Here is a 22,740-nt window from a genome sequence, read left to right on the forward strand (position 1 = left end):
GGGGGGTGCAACTCAATTTTAGGAAGGTGTACACTAACTATTTATTTTACCTTTGAATACTAAAATAATTAGAAATAGGCATCTATTTTCTATTATTTATTTAATTTCAATGATCATTGCGAGACCGAGTAAAGGATCTGAGACTAAGAAAAGACCAGAGATATTCAATATGTGGTCTTGAGTTCTACAACACTGCTAATAAGTACATACCACATGCTTGGTGAGCTGAGCAATGATCCTATCTTTACTTCTCAGCTCCTCTCTCAGCTCCTGCACCTCCTTCAACAGCTCCTCCACCTGTAAAACACAGAGAAGACACATCTTAGTACAGCCACACAGTTTTATTTGACCCCTACTGGCCTTAAACACACATCTCCACCCATCCGCCGCAGGGCTGCCAAGATCTGAGCCAGAATGCAATTTGTGAATTCTCCAGAGGACGGCAGGGAACACAAAGTCTAGCCCCAAAATACACAGGGGGGGGGGGGGGCCATCGACCAATCACAGGTCAGAGTCTCAAACCTGGCTGGGGTGTTGGGATGTCTCATTGCAGGAGGGAGAGACAGACGGAGCCCGTGAATGAGAGAGGGGAGAGAGAAAAATAGAGGAGAGGAGAGAGCAGGGAAAGACAGGGGAGAGAGAGAGAGAGAGAGAGAGAGAGAGAGAGAGAGGATAGACAGATGACAGAGCGAGAGGGGAGAGATGGAAAGATTGTGAAAGAGGGGGATAGACAGATGACAGATGACAGAGCGAGAGGGGAGAGATGGAAAGATTGTGAAAGAGGGGGATAGAGAGCGAGAGAGGATAGACAGATGACAGAGCGAGAGGGGAGGATGGAAAGATTGAAAGAGGGGGATGGAAAGATTGACAGATGAAAGAGGGAAAGGTGAAAGAGGGGGATAGAGAGAGAGAGGATAGACAGATGACAGAGCGAGAGGGGAGAGATGGAAAGATTGTGAAAGAGGGGGGAGAGAGAGCGAGAGAGGATAGACAGATGACAGAGCGAGAGGGGAGAGATGGAAAGATTGTGAAAGAGGGGGAGAGAGAGCGAGAGAGGATAGACAGATGACAGAGCGAGAGGGGAGAGATGGAAAGATTGTGAAAGAGGGGGAGAGACAGATGACGAGAGAGAGATGGAAAGGGGGGGGGGAGAGAGCAAGAGCAGAGCGAGAGGGGAGAGATGGAAAGATTGTGAAAGAAAGCCAGAGGATAGACAGATGACAGAGCGAGAGGGGGATGGAAAGATTGTGAAAGAGGGGGAGAGAGAGCGAGAGAGGATAGACAGATGACAGAGCGAGAGGGGAGAGATGGAAAGATTGTGAAAGAGGGGGGGAGAGAAAGCGAGAGAGAAGGGGGAGAGAGAGCAAGAGCATGTTTAGAAAGCCAAGGATGAAAGACAGAGGGAGATGCACAGACAGAGATGACAGAGCAAGAGGGGAGAGACAGAAAGATTGTGAGAGAGGGAGAGAGATGAGGAGAGAGAGGGGCAAAGGAGAGAAAGAGAGCGAGAAGGGAAAGAGAGAGAGCGCGGGAGAGTGTGAGAGAGCGAGAGCACGCGAGAGTGTGAGTGCGTGAGGGAGTGAGTGTGAGAGAGCGAGGGAGCGAGCGCGGAGAGCGCAAGAGAAAGAGCATGTTTGGAAAGCCAGAGGATGAAAGACAAAGGGAGATGCACAGACAGATATGACGGAGCGAGAGGGGAGAGACAAGAGAGAGAGAGAGAGAGATGGGAGAGAGAGATAGGGGATAGAGAGAGAGAGAGCGAGTGAGCGAGAGGGGGGTGAGAGAAGGGGGGAGAGAACGAGAGGGGGAGAGAAAGAGAGAGAAAGAGCATGTTTGGAAAGCCAGAGGATGAAATACGGAGGGAGATGCACAACACACCTGTCAGGAGGGGAGAGATAATAAGCTGGGCCCGGGTCAAGGCAGCACATCAAAGGCTCAGCGCCACAGTGGGGCCCTGGCCATGCAACTTTAATGTGCCTCAGCCAAAGACGGAGCGGAAGCCCCAGGCCCAGACATTCTGATGTGCTCCCAGCCCAGCCGGGCTTCCTTTGGCCGCTACCCACTGCCCACTCCCCCTCCTTGGTCCCTACACTCCCGATACTCCAGCCCAGACAGACAAACACACAGTCCATGCATGACCAACAGATTAGTGCATACATGGCTATATACTGAATGTATAAATGTATTATAAATGCATGTTGGCTCCTGCTCCAACACCGTGTGGTGTGAGTGCATGTTAGGCAATCCAGTCATAGGGAGCCTCTGGTTTGGAGCCTTCTCCATCCATGTCAATAAACTGAGCTGAGCTGCTGTCGTACAGAAGGGTTCTGCTGGCCCCCAGGGAGGGGGATGAGAGCTGTGGGTTGGACCATGTTGTTAGGGTCTTTGTGGTTCAGGTTAATCTTGCTCGCCCTCGTTGGAGTCATGCCAGCCCCCCCCCTTCTCGCTCTTACCCACTCTCTCTCGCCCATCTCACTCTCTTTCTTTCTCGGCTTAGCTTTCCTCTCCCAGACAGACATGCTATGCTAAGCTGGTTGAGACAGAGAGGCAGGGGCATTGTGACATCGAGAGGAGAAGGAACAGAACAGACTACCCCTTGTTTGAGTCATTTAAAAAGGGAGATTCGAGGTAAAGAGAAGCAATGAGCCCAGAACATGCAGGCAATTGCAAACGCTCACAATAGACACACACAATGGATTCCAGGTTCAAAAAGGTAATATACCAAAACAAGCAGCCACACACAAACAGACCTAGCGCTGACACAGTGACAAAGATACCCAGAGAATGGAGAATGTACTATTTCCCACAGCGTACACAAACAGGGTATGTACACAAACAATAAACAAACCAAACCACTAAGGCCATGTGTACACAAACAGAAGATGGTACTGGTAACATCAGGATAAACAGCCTTGGACAAATAACTATAACATGGACCAAATCCACTGTCTACATGGGGTTTGTTTGACAGTACACTTTCTAACTTTCTATTGTAGTCCAGTGTGTGTGTGTGTGTGTGTGTGTGTGTGTGTGTGTGTGTGTGTGTGTGTGTGTGTGTGTGTGTGTGTGTGTGTGTGTGTGTGTGTGTGTGTGTTTAAACAGTGGGCCTTACCTGTCGAGCTCGAATGGGGTCCTCTCTGGATTCTGGACTCAATGTACCCAGAGTGTTGTCCATCTCACTACCAACCTCCACCTAGACAACACCACCAAAACATACAGGATTCACTCATGTTAGGCTTGTTACTTGCTGACTCACTCATGTTCCAGAGGGAGAGGGGAGAGGGTCTGCCATGACTAACATATACATTTTATATTTATTTAGCCAACTGACGTATACCTTTGAGCTTTTTTTTGTGGCTATAAAGAGCAATTGTTTGGCTGGGGCAGGGCTTATAACAGAAGGCTGGCTCGTCAACAGCAGGGACTGTATCCCAGCATTATAAAACCTGTGCTTGTATCTTTGTGACTCTTGCACACACTCAACTGAATAAACTCTCCAAACTCCTACCACCTCCACTCCACCCCCTGGGTTGGGCCTAACTATGCCAGGAGTGGTTTTAGCATGTCTTGCTAACAAAAGCACTTAGAGTGCTCACACACTGCTCAGTAAGCCACTGAGAGTCAGAAGTTTGAAGGCATTAGGTGCACTTTATGTAGACCCAGTGACATGGGCTGTTTTTACAGAACACCCTCTGTTTGATAGAACTGTCGTGTCTTTACTATCATTAACTGAAGACTGATAGTTTTTAATCAAAGATTCTCTGTAATTAGTTACTGCGTGATCAACTGATTAATCATGTAACTAATTAACTAGGAAGTCGGGGCACCAAGGAAAAATATTCAGATTACAAAGTTGTAATTTCCTAAAATACCTTTTCAGATATTCTGTCTGATCAATTAGTCTTCGAATTAATTAATTATTTACTTTACCTCACGTTAGTCTCATTCCAAATGTCGTAAATTGCACGAACCCAGTCTTCACTAGGAGTCATCCATACATCAATTGTCTTAAATCATTTATTTATTACTAACTAAGTAGTTCACAGAAATGCATAAACAAACAAACAAACACGGTAAATGTGGTTACATGAAATGAAAGGAGAATTTGCCCCTAGTGGACTAAACCGGCATGGCGGCTTGTTAGACAAAAGGGGGAGTGGGGGTCGACTAAGAAGTCACTGCAGTTAATGATTATAACAATTGAAATGCTAATCCTTTACACATGAGCGCTCACTCATTCGGGAACAATTGCAATCAATATTTATATTTATGCTCAGTGTGTCGTCTTGATCGCTGGTGAAAAGTTTGTGTCTTTTGTAGAATTGTCCGTCTCTTTTCCTCTCAGTTGTGGTTAGAGGGGATGTTTCAAAGTGACATTCATTCATATGTTATAGGATGGATGTTTCGGTGGTTGTCGTTCTTCGCGTTCAATGATACCTAATTCCTAGCTGCAGACTAGTAGACTATCAATATCAAATACTTGTTCTTATTCTGTCGGTATCGATAGTCTTAAGGGTTTAATCACGTGGTATAATTAAAAGATTCAGCAATGGTCTACATCCTAATGGAGAAAAGCATGGTCTGCAACCTTTAGCCATCTCATAATTGAGGTAAGCTCGTTCTGCTGATCAAAAACCTGAGTGGGGTTTTATTGGGAATGGCAGAAAAGTCTGTCCCAGGATATCTGACCCTAACTGGGCTCAGGGGCGGTCCTCTGATTTAGTTCAAATCAAAAGGGAATTGTATTTTTCTTCATTAAACAGTCCAAAATCATATTACACAATTATACAAACAGTATCATACTCATTCATCTTATACAACAATTAGATGTAAACCTTATATCTGAGGCTATTATATAAATAGCGTTATGGTAATGTGGCCACACCGTCTCCCATGAGCTTTCCCAAGTTGTGACAAACGGACCAGTTTGTAGCTGGATTTTTCGCCGATCTTTAAAACTTTCTCCGGAACATGAAATTTGTTCGTACCTCAAGTTCTGTGAGGTGGAAGGATATCCTTTGTCCTCTATGAAAGTTTACCCTCTCTCTACTATGTGTCCATTAGGAGATCCTCTCAGGAATTTATGACCTCTGACCACAGCAGCCTAGTTGAAGGAGGCAAGGGGGAGGCAGGGAGAGGGGGATGGGGATGCTATACCCAAAGAGGCCAACGTCATGACAGAACCTTGGAAAGAAGAGGACAGGAGAGTGATTTCAATTGATCACTAAAAATGTAAGTCTGTTCCTAACACAACCATGGCTTTAACAAATAAAAAAAGATAACTTCTCTTAATAGTGGCTCAGGAGAAAGAAAGATATTCCTGCTCGACTGGCAGCCGTAAACAGGACTGTTCACAGGACTCTTGTTTTCTATTCTAAGAAGAAACCAAGGGTCCGCCGTAAGCTCTGCCGGAAGATATTTGCAATGTGTTAAAGGGAAAATGCTTCATCTTGTAACAAGATTATAGCGTCGGGCCAGTAACTGAAAAGTTGCTGGATCTAATCGCCGAGCTGACAAGGTAAATTGTTCGTAAATTCAGAGCATTTCGCTCTCTGAGATTTCAGAGCGCACACTGGACGCTCTGGCCAAGGAGTAGGGATGATCAGAGAGTTCTGACCACACAACGCCAGTCAAGCACTTAAGGTAACTGGCTAATGTTGGCTAGCTTGCTAGCTACTCCCAGACACAAATGAGAGAACACCTCACTCTGACTATTTCACTCGCCCTAGCAGAGCTGGTTAGGCTGTTTTCATGTTATCCAGGGCATCGGTGACTGTAACTGTGCTGCTGGCAACAATTGAATCATGCTTTTTTTGCCAACCTTTATTAAACGGGTGTTGAGCGTTCGCAAATTAATCAATTATTATGTGCTCTGGCACACTCAGACAAGAGTGCTCTGAAATCGGAGTAGATAGCCAGAGGGAATTTATGAACGCACCCCAGGTTATCGTTCATCTTTGTTTCATCTGACAGAGAAAAGGAATATCTTGTGCATTAGCAATGGCATGGGCTGCAGCCGCTACACATTCAAAGAGCTCTTTTAGTGTCAATCAGGCTTTCAATAAAGATATTCTGACACACAAGATGTCGCACTATCCACATTTCAACAAGCACCAAAGAGTTACTACATGTCTGATCATAGAGTGATGAAGTGTTTTGTGCGACACTTCCTATTGAAGAGGAGTGGAAAGGAGGATGATACTGTATAGCAATACGAGAGGGATCAGTGTAGAAAAGTCAGAAAAGGGGCCGTCTGTCTCCAGCTATGTCTGAACCCGTTATTTCCCTCCAATACCTCATCCTCTCAAATCCCAGTCGTCTCAGTGCATAAGTAGGAGGGAGTCTGAAAGCCGCTCTTCAATTTGGCCGTCATTGTAGGTCGTCATTGTAAATAAGAATTTGTTCTTAACTGACTTGCCTAATTAAATTAAATAAAAATACAAGAGCTCAACAATGGAGCTCAGCTCAGCTCCCTCAGAGGGTGTGGATCTAAGAGGGCCTGACTTCCCCTCCACTTAGTACTTGTGTTACAAAGAAAACCCAAACCGTTGGCAGCAGATCCACAAGTTCTGCCATGAGAGGTGACTGTATAGTTCCCTTAAGGAAAAGCACCTTTAGTCAATCTGTTTTCTCTGTGAGAGCTTCCCATGTCTGGAAAACACTGCCATCAGACACACAACTTCACCAACTATCACACCTTCACAAAAAACATGAAGACATGGATAAAGGCCAATCAGGCTTGTGAACATAATCCCAAGCTGTGTATTGCCGCTTTCCATGTTGTCTGTAGCTTGTGAGGTGTGGAAACACTTAGTAAGCTTTTTGTGCTATTTCTCTGTCTGCGTGCTGCTCGTCCAATGTTTCTCTGTCTGCGTGCTACGTGTTGCTTGTCGGAATGTTTGTCTGCGTGCTACGTGATGCTTGTCGGATGTTTGTCTGCGTGCTACGTGTTGCTTGTCCTATATTTCTCTGTCTGCGTGCTACGTGTTGCTTGTAATATGTTTCTCTGTCTGCGTGCTACGTGTTGCTTGTCCTATATTTCTCTGTCTGCGTGCTACGTGTTGCTTGTCCTATATTTCTCTGTCTGCGTGCTACGTGTTGCTTGTCCTATATTTCTCTGTCTGTCATAGATTTGCAAGCCAATTTAAGACGAAAATGTAACTATGCCACTTAGGAACATTCGATGTCGTCTTGGTAAGCAACTCCAGTGTATATTTGGCCTTGTTTCAGGTTAGTGTCCTGCTGAAAGGTGAATCTGTCGCCCTGTGTCTGTCAGAAAGCAGACTAAATTAGGTTCTCTCAAATTGCCTGTGATTAGCTCTATTCTGTTTATTTTTATCCCCAAAAAACACCCTAGTCCTTGCCAAAGACAAGCATACCCATACCATGATGCCGCCACCACCATGCTTGAAAATATGAAGAGTGGGACTCAGTGCTGTGCGGTGTTGGATTTACTGCAAACATAATGCTTTGTATTCAGGACAAAGTTAATTTCTTTGCCACATTTTTTTGCAGTTTTACTTTAGTGCCTATTGCAAACATGAGGCAAGTTTTGGAATATTTTCTCTTTTCACACTGTCATTTAGTTTTCTCCAAAAACAGCCACAAAACTCCCTTTGGCATCATGGTGAAATTCCTAGCGGTTCCTTCCTCTCCGGCAATTGAGAAAAGGACACCTTTATCTTTGTAGTGACTGGATGTATTGATAGACCATCCAAACTGTTATTAATAACTTCACCATGCTCAAAGGGATATAAATTAATTTGTAAAAAATTCTAAAAACATAATTCCACTTTGACATTACGTGGTATTGTGTTTAGGCCACTGACGCAAAATCTCAAATTAATGCATTTTAAAAATTTGGAAAAAGTCAAGATGTGTGAATACTTTCTCAAGGCACTAAACAGTATAAACAGGAAACAAGCCATGAGTAAACAAATAACAGCCTGGTGTAATCAGACACCTCATGTCGCCACCACATTTATCTCCCATTCCTCGCTGACAGAGACACGCATTATTAGCCTTTGGCATCATCATTCCCACAGCCTCAGTTGCTGGAGCATTGGGGAATCGCCCGCTGTCATCATTGATTCTGTCAGATTGGCACACAGAGATATGAATTGTCTGTGGGAGGTGGATGGGGCTGTGCAAATCTATGATGCGAGTGATGACAACAGTGTTGACAATAGCCCTATGGGACTGCAGTGGGACAACAACAGAACCACTGTTTGGATGCAAAGAGATACTTGTAAGAGTCTCAAATGGCACCCTATTCCCTATATAGTGCACTTCTTTTGACCAGTTCCCATAAGGCTTGACCAGGACCAATAAGTCTCTGTCCAGGACCCAGAAGGCTTTGACCAGTTCCCATAAGGCTTGACCAGGACCAATAAGGCTTTGACCAGGACCAATAAGGCTCTGTCCAGGACCCAGAAGGCTCTGTCCAGGACCAATAAGGCTTTGACCAGGACCAATAAGGCTTTGACCAGGACCAATAAGGCTTTGACCAGGACCAATAAGGCTTTGACCAGGACCCAGAAGGATTTGACCAGGACCCAGAAGGATTTGACCAGGACCCAGAAGGCTTTGACCAGGACCCAGAAGGCTTTGACCAGGACCCAGAAGGCTTTGACCAGGACCCAGAAGGCTTTGACCAGGACCCAGAAGGCTTTGACCAGGACCCAGAAGGCTTTGACCAGGACCCAGAAGGCTTTGACCTGGACCCAGAAGTGCACTACATGGGGAATATGTTGCCATTCGGAACGTGTATCATCCCTTGTGTCCAAGCTGGGAGAGAGTCAGGTTATCGATGGCTCTGTCTAAGGTGCTTTATTGATCTAATAAAATAATATTTAGCATGGCTATATAGTCGGAGAGGCCGGGGATCATTTCGGGGAAATTAATTGTTTCCCAGAAGCAGTCAAAAGGTTGATTGTGTAATTAAAAAATCCAGCTCAGCAGTATGTTACTGCACTGATCCTACTGTTACAGACACAGCATAGAGAAAATATCCCAAAATGTCACAGAAGATGATATTGGTGCCAATCACTCTCCTACTCTCTTGGGCCGGCAGGTAGCCTAGTGGTTAGAGCATTGGGCCAGTAACCGAAAGGTACAAATCTGTCGTTCTGTCCCTGCACAAGGCAGTTAACCCACTGTTCCCCGGTGGGCCGTCATTGTAAATAAGAAGTTGTTCTTAACGGACTTGCCTAGTTAAATAAAAGTTCAATCAAATAAAAAATACTAAACTCACCGGCTAAGATACTATGTCCCAGCTAAACCTAGCACATATGTACAAACACAGGGTCTGTGTGACAAAATGGCACCCGTTTTGACCCATATGGGCCCTGTAGTGCATCAAGGAACTAGAGTGCCATGAGAAACACATGCAGTATGTGGCCCCCCTGCATCCTCTGGGGACTTTGGGGAGGAGGGAGATAAATGGAAAATCAATAGGGACAGGGCGCAACAACAGTGACTATTGAGCATCATTCTTCAGAAACACAGCAGAGAGAACTAAAGCTTCTCCTGCAGAAAGCAACACAGACAATCTGACATTGTCTGTGCAGCCCACTGTTTAAAAGCATCCGTGACTGTGCAAATACACCTTAGACGTTGAGGGGAAAAGTCCTGAGGGTAAAATTGTAGGTCATCAACGGAGCCTGTTGAATGACAATACACAGCTAATAATAATTCCAGCCTGGATCGGACTCACCAAGATACAAAGGATCATATGACTCTAAAATTAGAGCTCAGTAGGAGTCGCATCCCAAGTATAGACATAAAAACACTAACAGTGGAAATCAGTGAGTCAGTGTGTTTGAATCCCAACAATGCATGGAAATAGCGTGATTGTTGGATTGATTGCATTTAAGTGCATTGTCCACCGTGTGTGTGCTCAGAGTATGAGTGTAGCTGAAGCGGTGTGTGTGTGTGTGTGTATGGCCGACCTGCAGCAGTAGCTTCAGGTGTTCTAGCTGGGTCTTGACAGAGGTGCAGTCCTCCGCCATGTGTTTCAGAGTCAGCTCGTCCAGCTCCACAGCCTGATGAAGACCTGACAAGCCTGTGCCCTGGTACCCATCATACGGCTGGAACCCAACGTCACTACTGGAGAGGTAGAGGGACAGGGAGGCCGAAAGACCGAGAGAACACGAGGGGGGGGGGGGCAGTCAGAGTAAGATGGGGAGAGAGGAGACAGTCAGTCACTGCACGTGAGACGGGGGTGAATCAGAGGCCCCACGGGAGGAAGCCTGTGACAGCCGACTGGCAGGCAGGAGGACAAGACATGTTATCCGCTTACCAAGGCACGAGTGGCTGTCTCCCACATGTCAGCAGTGCACACATACATAATTCACATTGACCTAGCTCAATCTCTCCATTAGGGATGTGGAAATGGAGGAACAACGTAGGGCTCTCCCACCCTGTTCCTGGACTGCTACCCTCCTGTAGGATTGAACTCAAACCCTGTTCCTGGAGAGCTACCCTCCTGTAGGTTTGAACTCCCACCCAGTTCCTGGAAAGCTACCCTCCTGTAGGTTTGAACTCCCACCCAGTTCCTGGAAAGCTACCATCCCACACCAAAACACCGGTATTTATCATCCTATAGGTTGTTCTACATCTTCTTTTGTTTTCAGCACTTTTACCTGAAAAACTAAATTTGTCTCATAATGCCATCCAGCAGCTCACCAGTTGTCATTGTCGAGGTGATCCTCTGCATTCCAACAGAGCTGTCTTCTCCAGTGGGTCAGATGGGACATCCCATCAGTATCTACAACAGGAGACAAGCAGACAAAGGCATGGAGTCAAAGGAGGACCTCACACACACACACACACACGATTTGGCTAAATAAATAAATTCAACCGTTAAATGTTGGCGTAAGATATGACGCTAAGACCTGCAGAAAATGTTAGTCAATTGAGTGCAAAAGATGGAAAAGCATGATCAATCAGAATAAAACACACATACTGCATTTTAGAATCCCAGGTACTAAGAAAGGTTTTTCTGTTTTGAGTTTACTAGCAATTCGAAATATTTGGGTCTTTATTTTGATTGACCTATGACCTTTCTGTAAGGCACATCTTCCATGGCAAATTCAGCAAGTAGAGCTCTTGGAGGAGTTCCAGGAAAAACAAAAAAACATTGGCTGGGAAGCCTGTGAGGTGAGATGGAAGGCGTGTATGATGAGACTTTGAAATAGACTGTTGGATATGCCAATTGCTAGAATAGCCAGCAAAGTGTTTCACTGGGATCTCTCTATAGGGGGTCTGGGGATCTGACATATCTGACCTTTTTAAACAGTAACTGTGAACATCCATACAAAATTGAACAAAGGGAGACTAGATGTAATTAAAAAACAACTGAAATGAAATGGGTGGAGGAGATTATCGTAAACCCACATGTTTAACTTTTTGTTTGATTAAGGTGGACAATTTCAGGTGTGAGAGATATGTTATGTACAACCTACCTGAATGCAGGTGGTCACTGTGTGCACAGGTAAGATCAGGGATATTGACCCTGTGTACTTGAAACAGGTGGGAACTGTGGTGAAATGGAAGAGGGGACACTTTGTAATTACTGTGACCTCGAAGAGGCAGAGAGTAAAAATCACTTTATCCTTTATTGCTTCTTACTATGTTACACGCTTGTCTCCATTCCGGAAAGCCCACCAGGTATTATGTGGCTGAGCGATGAGGAAAAAGGAAAGGAAAAGGAAAAATGGTTGTCCGTCAATTGTATGTTCCGGTATGGAAAAATGGTTGTCCGTCAATTGTATGTTCCGGTATAGAAAAATGGTTGTTCGTCAATTGTATGTTCCGGTATAGAAAAATGGTTGTTCGTCAATTGTATGTTTTTGATAAAGCCTGTAATAAAATAAAAAAGACCACCTCTATGTATTATTAAATGTATTATTGTGTTCTAGACATAGGCCTATACCAAAATGCACATATAGTGCCTTGCAAAAGTATTCAGACCCCTTGGATTTCTGCACATTTTATTGTGTTACAAAGTGGGAATAAAATTGATTGAAATATATAGAAAATCCTAGAGGGAAACCTGCTTCAGTCTGCTTTGCACCAGACACTGGGAGAAGAATTCACCTTTCAGCAGGTATGCTGAGCGATTAACTGAAATGTCAGTTATTTTTCGTTTTTGAAACAACCAATTGACCAAAGTTGGTTCAATTATTTGAATTCCATTTTTACGGGGGATTTTTCTATGAGCTCAAAGTGCACATTGCACTGCAGTTTCTCTAGAGATCAATCAGATCAAGCCCGAACTGTGCAATAAAGTAGGGAGTTGTAGCTTCCAACAGGCCTGAAAAGATTTCCGGTCAGTGTTTCTTTTTCGCCTGCTACATACGGTATTAGAGATAGAGGAATGTGTGATCAAGGGACAGAGAGCAGTTGCTTCTCAAGGTACCTCTATCTGAAAATGCATGATCTAAGTGATAAATAGTTGGTATTCAGCAGTCATACAATTATGCCTTATTTACTTTGAAGAACTACTAAAATAGTGATTTTGTCAGACAGCATAGGCAGCAGCTCTATAGAGATGAGATGACTTGGAATTAAATAATAAAGTCATCAAATAAAACAAATGTAATATACACAACAAATGAAATATTTTATTAAAGTAAAGTAATGTGAATAAATAATTGTTAATAAGTGATAAGCAGTAATGAGCAGTCACAATACCATCATGGAACTTTTATTCTGTGTTACAGCATTCAACCCTCATAATGCATAGGTAATTTAAAATGTTTTTTTAAATGATTGAAAAACAAAAATCTAAAACCGTGAAAAAAATGTATAATCGAAAAGAAACCGAACCGACCTCAAAAAGCACTAATTGCTCAGCACTATCAGCAGAACAATAACCTACAACACAAGGCCAAATCTACACTGGAGTTGCTTACCAAGACAGTGAATGTTCCTGAGTGGCCAAGTTACAGTTTTGACTTAAATCTGCTTGAAAATCGGTGGCAAGACTCAAATTGCTGTTTAGCCATGATCCCCAAGAACTATAAAAATAATAATGGGCTAATATTGCACAATTCAGTGACTTACCCAAGAAGACTCATAGCTGTAATTGCTGCCAAAAGTGTTTTTAACATGTATAAGCTCAAGGAGGAAAATACTTATTTCATTTCTATTTTTCATTTTAAATGTTTAAATCTTCCACAAAATTTTTGACCAAAAAATTACATCTATTTGAATCTAACTTGTAACAATAACATTTGAAGAAATCCAAGGGGTATGAATAGCCTTGTTATTGTTATTTTATTGTGTTACTTTTTGATTATTATTTCTTGAACTGTACTGTTGGTTAAGGGCTTGTAAGTAAGCATTTCACTGTAAGATCTACAACTGTTGTATTTGGAGCATTTGACAAATACAATTCCATTTTATTGGGCCGTCTTTCAAACTTTAATTCTTTCTTGGCTTTTAAAACCCGTCAACCCCCCTTTTTTTGTTTAATGTGTCAAGGGATGGCTCGCCAACTGAAGGGATGGCTCGCCAACTGAAGGGATGGCTCGCCAACTGACAATTCGGCACGCACAAAAAAAAAATGTAATAAGAATTCTCACACACACACACACTAAAGGAATGCTGATACTTTATATTTCTCAGTTCCTCCCCATACTCAAAATCCTAAAGTACATACTATATAACCAGTGTGTTCAGAAGAAATAAGCATATAAACCAATCTGATGCCTGAGACTCAGCTTGTCTCCCAGAGGGGTATCTCTCTCTCACTCACACACACACACACGCACAACTCTACAAACAACAGAACTTAAAGTAAAGCTTTACGGAAATGATCGGATTTAATCTTTTAACACCACAGAATTCTCTCAGCTTCCCAGGCTAAGTGGGATGAAAACATGGCAAAATAGAGATGAAAAAATAAGATCTGCGGGAGAGAACAAGTCAATCCTCCCACACTCGACATGCTGCTACCAGAGACAAAGAGAGAGACGAGATAGACCGTACTAAGCAAGGCAACTATGAACTCATCCCTCTCTGCATTGCTTAAGCCTCTGTTGTGTCTGGGTTCCCTGAAGACACGCATTCTTCTTTCACCCACGATTACGGTTCAAAACGAGACGGCTACGGCACACAAACAGATCTTCAAATAAATAACCTGAGGTAGAGCGTGAATTGGTTGCTTTGAAAACTACACCGTCCTTGTCTGTCTGTGTGAACTCACTGGCAGGCAGGAGGCTGGAGATGACTGAAGAGCCTTGATCGGGCGGCTACAAGGGGAAGACTGAAAGTGCTGTTGATGTTTGGGGGTTTTCCTGTCACGGGAGTGTACAGTAAAAAAATAGAAAACTAAGGCCTTCCCTTACCTGTACGGGTTTCATGCCTATAAGGAATCCTGCTATAGGACTCCTCTCCCTTTTACAGGGGTGATGACCTCCTCACTCCAACTATGTCAGTCAAACAGGAAGGAGGGCAGATTGGGAGGCTTGACATGGCCTTATGCTAATTGTAATGCCATGCAACACATGACGCTTAGACCGTGAGGTGCATTCCTGTGTAGTCTGACAGCACAGCGCTCTCCTTGTTCAGTCCCCCTTTCCTTGTTCAGTCCCCTGGTAGAACTAAGTTGCCCGTTGGCATAGATCTCGGGTCAGCTTACCCTCCACCTAACCTAACCTTGATCAAAAACGGTGCTGACATCAGTGTCTAGAGACAAACCACACTCACCACTGTGCAAGGAGCCATGCGCAGGGAGGTCATCGTCCAGCATGAGGTCATCGTCATCCAGGTCACACCCAGACTCCAGGTTGTCCAGGTTGTTGAGTATGTCCTGGGGATGGAGACAGAGCGAGAGAGAGATTATTCAGTATGAGGCATCAGGTTTTTTCTTTTCTTACAATAACAGAAGAGAAACCATATGAAAGTGAAGTTCATCTCCTTCAAAAGGGAACAATGTAATTGAAGAACGAGATTGAAAGACCGAATTCCATGGTAATTTATTATATAAAAAAATAACTGCTCTCTTGTTCAATAATGTATGGGCTAAAACTACTTCCATTAGAGTGAGACAGTTTTCTTTTGAAAGCGCCAATCTATGCCATTCTTTTTTATACATTAAAACGGCAAGTCAAAGCCAATGTACAAGTTTAAATCAATATGTTCAAATCTTTAGCAACAAAAGGTAAACAAAAATGTGAAAATAAATTGCTTGGGCCTTTTTTCAAATTAATGACCCTCAAGAAATAGGTTGAAAATGGTTACTTATTTACCAAAAAACTAGGATACAGGAATATATCTGTCGGAGTGAGAAAATTCTATCGAAGAGAAGCACATTTTTGACAAATGGTGGGATGGAAGAACTTCAAGCGGGAGCGAGAGAGAGAAACAACAACCAATCCATGGCCATGAGAGAATCGCTCTGTCTCCGTAGTCCATAAACAGTGAGGTTATCTTCTGGCCCATTTTCTTTTTGCTCTGGCCCCCTGCCTTCTCTTAGGGCTTAGTCACAGCACATCGCTCCTGGGAAATGACATTTCCCCATGGCAGACGCCCATCCATCCATAGCAAGACATTACAGCCTTATCTTCTGCTAGAAAAAAACAACAACACAGGAGCTCCGAGGAGAGATCAATGGAAAAGGTTTAAGTTAGCTACAGTTTTAGGGATCTCGGATCCCATAAGCAGCCCTATCGCTGGCGGCTGGGTCACTTCTCATCAGAGCTATAGACAGGCACTCAACCTCTATGTGGAACTGCCTGGTACTTGAAGCATCTCACTGATACAGCTCTTAACCCTTTGACACGTACGAACACGCAAACACATTCTACAGTGGTCCCTGCAATGATACGCTCAAACGGGTGTGATTAGAACACTTATTTAGAATGTCCAGTTATGATTGACACAACAGTCAGCGTTTGAGCTGGCCACAGAATCATTTAGCACAAACACAGTTTATACTATGTTATGTCCACAATGTGAGCAGTTTATTTTTGGGTGCAATGTCCAGACATTGACAGAAGTAGCGAGAGCGTAACAATTCTCAAACTGGAAAATGTAGGCTACATTATTCATAACGCTGAGGAAAGAATAACCTAACACAAGCGGTCATATTTAACTAGCTCTAGGCTGACAGAAACCATAATAGGAAATAGGTAATAGTAATGACTATTTACAATTCCTCATATAATGAGTGATCTCACCAGTGATGGAAATAATTGAGTAAAACACAAAAATCGAAAGTAATTCGACAATGGGTAGTTTGTGCGTGCTGACATGTTTGTTTTTTCGTGTCAACCAAAGATAAGAGGTTACATGATGAGTTGGGTCTGTTTGCAGTATGCAGGTTGAAGGGGGTGTCATCGTTTACCATCATTCGCTTTTGGAAGTTTACACGAAAGATGTGTGAACCATCAATTCACCTAGTTTTGTAATAACAACGTTGGTCTGACAGACGTTCACGTGACAACCAGAATGCATAGTATGATGCCAACAAACATGGCGCCACACATGGCTGGGCATTAGCTTAGCATAAACTCATCATAATCAGTACAACCTTTAAAAAATATTTGGAATGCCTGATTCGTCACCAGTACTTGAAAACATGTGAATGAAACAGCACAAGTAATTTTTCCAACAATTGTTTACAGACAGATTATTTCACTTAATCACAATTCCAGTGGGTCTGAAGTTGCCATACACCAAGTTGACTGTGTCTTTAAACAGCTTGGAAAATTTCAGAAAATTATGTCATGGCTTTAAAAACTTTGATAGGCTAATTGACATAATTTGAGTCAATTGGAGGTGTACCTGTTAATGTATTTTAAGGCCTACCTTCAAACTCAGTGCCTCTTTGCTAGACATCATGGGAAAATCAAAAGAAATCAGCCAAGACCTCAGAAAAAAAACTGTAGACCTCCACAAGTATGGTTCATCCTTGGGAGCAATTTCCAAATGCCTGAAGGTACCACATTCATCTGTACAAACAATAGTACGCAAGTATAAACACCATGGGACCATGCAGAAGTCATACCGCTCAGAAAGTAGACGCGTTCTGTCTCCTTGAGATGAACGTTCTTTGGTGAGAAAAGTGAAAATCAATCCCAGAACAACAGCAAAGGACCTTGTGAAGATGCTGGAGGGAACAGGTACAGAAGTATCTATATCCACAGTAAAACAAGTCCTATATTGACATTACCTGAAAGGCCACTGGCAAGGAAAAACCCACTGCTCCAAAATCCCCATAAAAATGTCCTCTGGTCTGATTAAACAAAAATAGAACTCTTTGGCTATATGTTTGGAGGAAAAAGGGGGAGGCTTGCAAGCCGAAGAACACCATCCCAACCGTGGCAGTATCATGTTGTGGGGGTGATTTGCTGCAGAAGGGACTGGTGCACTTCCCAAAATAGATAGCATCGTGAGGATGGAAAATGATGTGGATATATTGAAGCAACATCTCAAGACATCAAGTCAGGAAGTTAAAGCTTGGTCGCAAATGGGTCTTCCAAATGGACAATGACCCCAAGCATACTTCCAAAGTTGTGGCAAAATGGCTTAAGGACAACAAAGTCAAGGTATTGGAGTGGCCATCACAAAGCCCTGACCTCAATCCCATATAAAACGTGTGGGCAGAACTGAAAAAGCGTGTGCAAGCAAGGAGGCTTACAAACCTGACTCAGTTCCACCATCTCTGTCAAGAGGAATGGGCCAAAATTTACCCAACTTATTGTGGGAAACTTGTGGAAGGCTACACAAAAATGTTTGACCCAAGTTAAACAATTTAGAGGCAATTCTACATTTAAACAATTTAAAGGCAAATACGAATTGAGTGTATGTAAACTTCTGACCCACAGGGAATGTGATGAAAGAAATAAAAAGCTGAAATAAATCATTCTCTCTACTATTATTCTGACATTTCACATTCTTAAAATAAAGTGGTGAGCCAGAATTTTTACTAGGATTAAGTGTCAGGAGTTGTGAAAAGATGAGTTTAAATGTATTTGGCTAAGGTGTATGTAAACTTCCGACTTCAACTGTACGTACGTATTCTGACATTTCACATTCTTAAAATAAAATGGTCAGCCAGAATTTTTACTAGGATTAAGTGTCAGGAGTTGTGAAAAGATGCGTTTAAATGTATTTGGCTAAGGTGTATGTAAACTTCCGACTTCAACTGTACGTACACACACACACACACACACACACACACACACACACACACACATACATACGGTGTGCTACAGTAAAAACAACACGATATACAGAAACTTTAAATGATAACGTAATAAGCCACTTACTTTGATTGGAACGCACACGTCCAATGTTATTATTAGTAGTGAAGGCAATGCGGGAGCCACCCGGAAAATCTGCCAGGGAGGAAAAATGTTGTGCTTGTCCTGCTCAGTAATGTCTCAAACGTAAACGATCTGTAACAGGGAAATTGGCTACTTCTATGTAAATTAATGAGGCGGTGGAAAACACCTCAATTCAATCTGCTGTTAGAAAATACAATTTAGAAATTGACAAGTTGAAACACAGCCTATAGATAATTAGCAGGCATGCCTTGGTTTGAGGGCAGCGTGGGTTAACTGTCCTGCTGCGTGACAATCACATTTGGGAACAGTGAATGCATTCTGGCATCACACGCATAAAACAAAAACTCACGCTGGGGTAACAGAGAGATTTGGTCAAAGGCTAAAGTAACTCACAACATACAGTATTGTGAGGCTGTCTCTGACCAAAAAAATCTTTGTCGACCGAGCGCCGTCTGCTCTTTCAACCAATTGATTGGTCAACATTTTTAAAATGTACATTATATATGTGTGTTTATACATAATTAGACACACAAATGACTAGAGGGCGAACGACCGCAATTGACTTGATTGTGCAGGGCCGGGATCATTTATTTAAAAAATACAGCCAGTGACAGTCTGACTAGCACCCGTTGTTTCTCTCTCCTCCCTGCTGCTGTGACCACCACAAAACATCAACAGTGTTCATTGCACTGTCCGTGTTGTTGAAGCTGCAATAAGTTGACTCAAGTTAGCCAAAAAGCACCTGGATGATATTCAAGACTCTTGGAAATGTTCTATTGACAGATGAGTGAAAAGTATAACTTTTTGGATGACATGGGTCCCGTTATGCCTGGCAAAAACCAAACACTGCATTCCACAGAAAGAACCTTATCAGGGAATTCTGTATCAGAGAATTCTACAGGGGAATGTCAGGCCAGCAATCTGTGAGCGAAAGCACAGCTGGGTCATGCAGCAAGACAATTATCATAAACATACAATCAAGTCTACATAAATATGGTTAAAAGGCAACAATTTGAAGTTTTGGAATGGCCAAGTCAAAGTCCAGGGCTAATCCCAATTGTGCTCCCAACTTTGTGAAAATGTCCCTGTGCACAAAGCGAGGTTCATACAGAAAGGCTTTGTCAAGATCATTGTGGAAGAACTTGACTGACCTGCACAGAGACCTGACCTCAACCCCATCGAACACCTTTGGGATGAACTGGAACACTGACTGCGAGCCAGGCCTAATTGCCCAACATCAGTGCCCAACCTCAGTAATGCTCATGGCTGGATGGGAGCAAATACCTGCAGCAATGTTACAACATCTGCCCAGAAGAGTGTAGGCTGTTATAGCAGCAAAGGGGTGACCAACTCCATATTAATGCTCACGATTTTGGAATGAGATGTTCGACGAGCAGGTGTCCACATACTTTTGGTCATGTAGTGAATGCTAAGACTTAAAATGCGTATTATATGTTATGAATTTGCAGTATAATAGATAATTATACAGTACAATAGAATACAGTATATACATATGAAATTGGAGATGGACGCCATTTCCTCAAAATAAAGAAAATATTATATTATCTATTTATTTAGCACAAAACAATTTAGGCAACAAGGACTGTTGGTATATCTAAACACCCCAGTCGGTATACAGTACATACTGTATATCACCCATGCCTAGCTTTACCCATGAAACCGATCTAGAAACAAATCTCGAAAGGCCCTCCCGCCAGCAGAGGCTTTCATTGAACTCCATTTCACCCAATTCCGGTCTTTGGAGAATTCTGGTCCTTTGAGCCGGATGGCCAGGTTGGCCTACACTATGAGATGTGTGTTCTTTGTTCTGGATCCGGTACACTTTATCTGTCCTTCCTCAATTGATGCAAGACAGCTTGGCTGGCACACTGAGTATCTTTATACCACTTCTACTAGGCCCAATCCCCTCCCCATGATTTCATTAGAGGCATCCTATTCAAAATAAGTCCACAACCTGGTTTAGAGAGTATTCTTGTTATTTCCTCTTCAATGGCTTGTGTGTGTGTGTGTATCTTTTTTAGAGTGTACAACTTTCTGTCTATGTGTTTTGGCCTTTTTGCAAACATTCATTTCATATTGCAGGGTTCATTTTTATTCTCACAATGGAGTGGCTTCTCCAACTGGCGGGCAAAGTACAATGGCAGAGCAGAGTTCCACAAATGCAATCTGTGAAGACCTTGTAAACAAGGCCTTTTCTTTCATACAGCTGCACATTTATGAGAACGCTGCTCAACGGGCAGACATGAGCTTGATTATTTCCTCCACACAGATTTCTAACTTTTCTATTGAATCGATAAGTAGATGGAATTTAACCAATACTATGCTGGCCTAAAGACTCGGCCATGGCCAGATCGGTATGAATACCGTAATAGAGTATTCTATCCGTTAGTGGATAACACATCTCAACAGCTGACCCAACTGTCATGACGTTGCCCTCTTTGGGTACAGCCAGCCCCATCCCCCCTCTCCCTGACTCCCCCTTGCCTCCTTCAACTAGGCTGCTGTAGTCAGAGAGAGGTCGTAAATTCCTAAGGAGAAGACCCTGCCTCATGGCCACACAGTATAGAGAGAGAGAGTTAAGTTTCATAGAGAACAAAGGAATTTCTTCCACCTCACAGAACTTGAGGTCTGAACAAATGTCGTGTTCCGGAGAAGGTATAAAAGATGGGTGAAGAATCCAGCTACGAACTGGTCCGTTTGTTACAACTTGGGGAAGCTCATGGTAGACGGTGTGGGCACATTACCATAACACTAGTTATATAATAGCCTCAGATATGAGGTTTACATCTAATTGTTGTATAAGATGAATGAGTGAGTATGATACTGCTTGTAAAATTGTGTAATGTGATTTTGGACTGTTTAATGAAGGAAACTCCAATTCCCTTTTGTGTTGAACTAAATCAGAGGACCGCCCAGGAGCCCAGTTAGGGTCAGGCATCCTGGGACAGCCCCTTTTCTGCAATTCCGAATAAAACCCAACTTTGAGAAATTCTCAAGTCGACCATGTTTTCCTCCATTACGAGGGGACAAAGGTTTTAGACCATTGCTGAATCTTTTAACCATACTATGTGGTTAAACTCTTAGACTATCGATACCGACAGAATAAAAGCAAGTCTTTGATATTAATTACTAGTCTGCAGCTAGGAATTCGGTATAATTGAACTCGAAGAAAGACAACCGCCGAAACATCCATTCTACAACAACTTGAATGAATGTCGCTCTGAACTATCCCCTCTAAGAGAGAGAGAGAGAGAGAGAGAGAGAGAGAGAGAGAGAGAGAGAGAGAGAGAGAGCGTGAGAGAGAGACGGAATTCTACAAAAGAAACAACTTTTCAACAGCGACCAAGATGACACACTGATCGTAAATATATATATTGATTGCAATTGTTCCCGAATGAGTGAGTGTTCATGTGCAAAGGATTAGCATTCCAATTGTTATAATTATCAACTCTGTAGTGACTTCTCAGCTGACCCCCACTCCCCGTTTTGTCCACCAAGCCGCGATGCCGGTTTAGCCTACTAGGGCATATTCATTTCTTGTAACCATATTGACTTTGTTTGTTTATGCATTTCTGTGAATTACTTAGTTAGTAATAAATACATGATTTAAGACAATTGATGTATGGATGACTCATAGTGAAGAGTGGGTTCATGCAGATAACCAACAATTTACAACGTTTGGAATGAGACTAACGTGAGGTAAAGTAAATAATTAATTAATCAGAAGACTATGGATCAGATATGAAAATATCGGAAAAGTTATTTAGGAAATTATAACTTTGTAATCTGAATATTTTCCTTGGTGACCTGACTTTCTAGTTAATTACAGTTACATGATTAATCAGTTTGATCGCGTAATACTAATTACAGAGAATCTTTGATAAAAACGAAGTCTTCAATTTAATGATAGTAAAGACACGACACAACCTTCATTGTACGTCCTGACATAGACAAGTCTGGTCATCAAGGGTTCCCGCAGGAGACAGTGGGAGTAGAGCTGATCAAAAGTTGTTTTTTTATTACAATTCGTGACCCAGTATAACCATTCCATCTTGTACCACTCCACTTGTTATACAACTGCCCAGACTGGAAATATCTCAGGGCTGATGGGAATTGAAGTCCTGAGCTAGTTTAAATCTATTATTTCATGCCTCCCCAATCTGGACTTAATTTAAAAGCAGCCTGTAAAGCTGCGTCCATGTTTCGCTTCATGACCACAGCTGTCGGAGTGAAACCACCCTCAAAATGTGACCCAACTGTTGGGAGTCACACACACACATGTATCAACGCACCCCATAGAAATCCACAGCATTAGATCGTGGTTATTGGACTGTGTGAGGGAGAGGGCACCCTTATCCCTCTCTCAACAATGTTTGTTTCAATTGATGGACACAGCTGTTAGAGTGAAACGACCCTCAAA

At 42.8% G+C, this 22,740-nt stretch overlaps 1 protein-coding gene across 1 annotated transcript in view; it reads right to left on the reverse strand.

Moving 5' to 3' along the window:
• LOC135505107 (serine-rich coiled-coil domain-containing protein 2-like) overlaps positions 1 to 22,740 on the reverse strand; it is a 77,334-nt gene that overhangs the window by 34,337 nt on the left and 20,257 nt on the right. Inside the window, 5 exon segments of the mRNA XM_064924198.1 lie at positions 211 to 297; positions 3,113 to 3,193; positions 9,951 to 10,107; positions 10,687 to 10,768; positions 14,716 to 14,818. Of these exon segments, the coding sequence (XP_064780270.1) occupies positions 211 to 297; positions 3,113 to 3,193; positions 9,951 to 10,107; positions 10,687 to 10,768; positions 14,716 to 14,818 (510 nt within the window).

Source organism: Oncorhynchus masou, chromosome 18 (assembly GCF_036934945.1).
Source record: "Oncorhynchus masou masou isolate Uvic2021 chromosome 18, UVic_Omas_1.1, whole genome shotgun sequence".
In the NCBI taxonomy this organism is placed as follows: domain Eukaryota; kingdom Metazoa; phylum Chordata; class Actinopteri; order Salmoniformes; family Salmonidae; genus Oncorhynchus; species Oncorhynchus masou.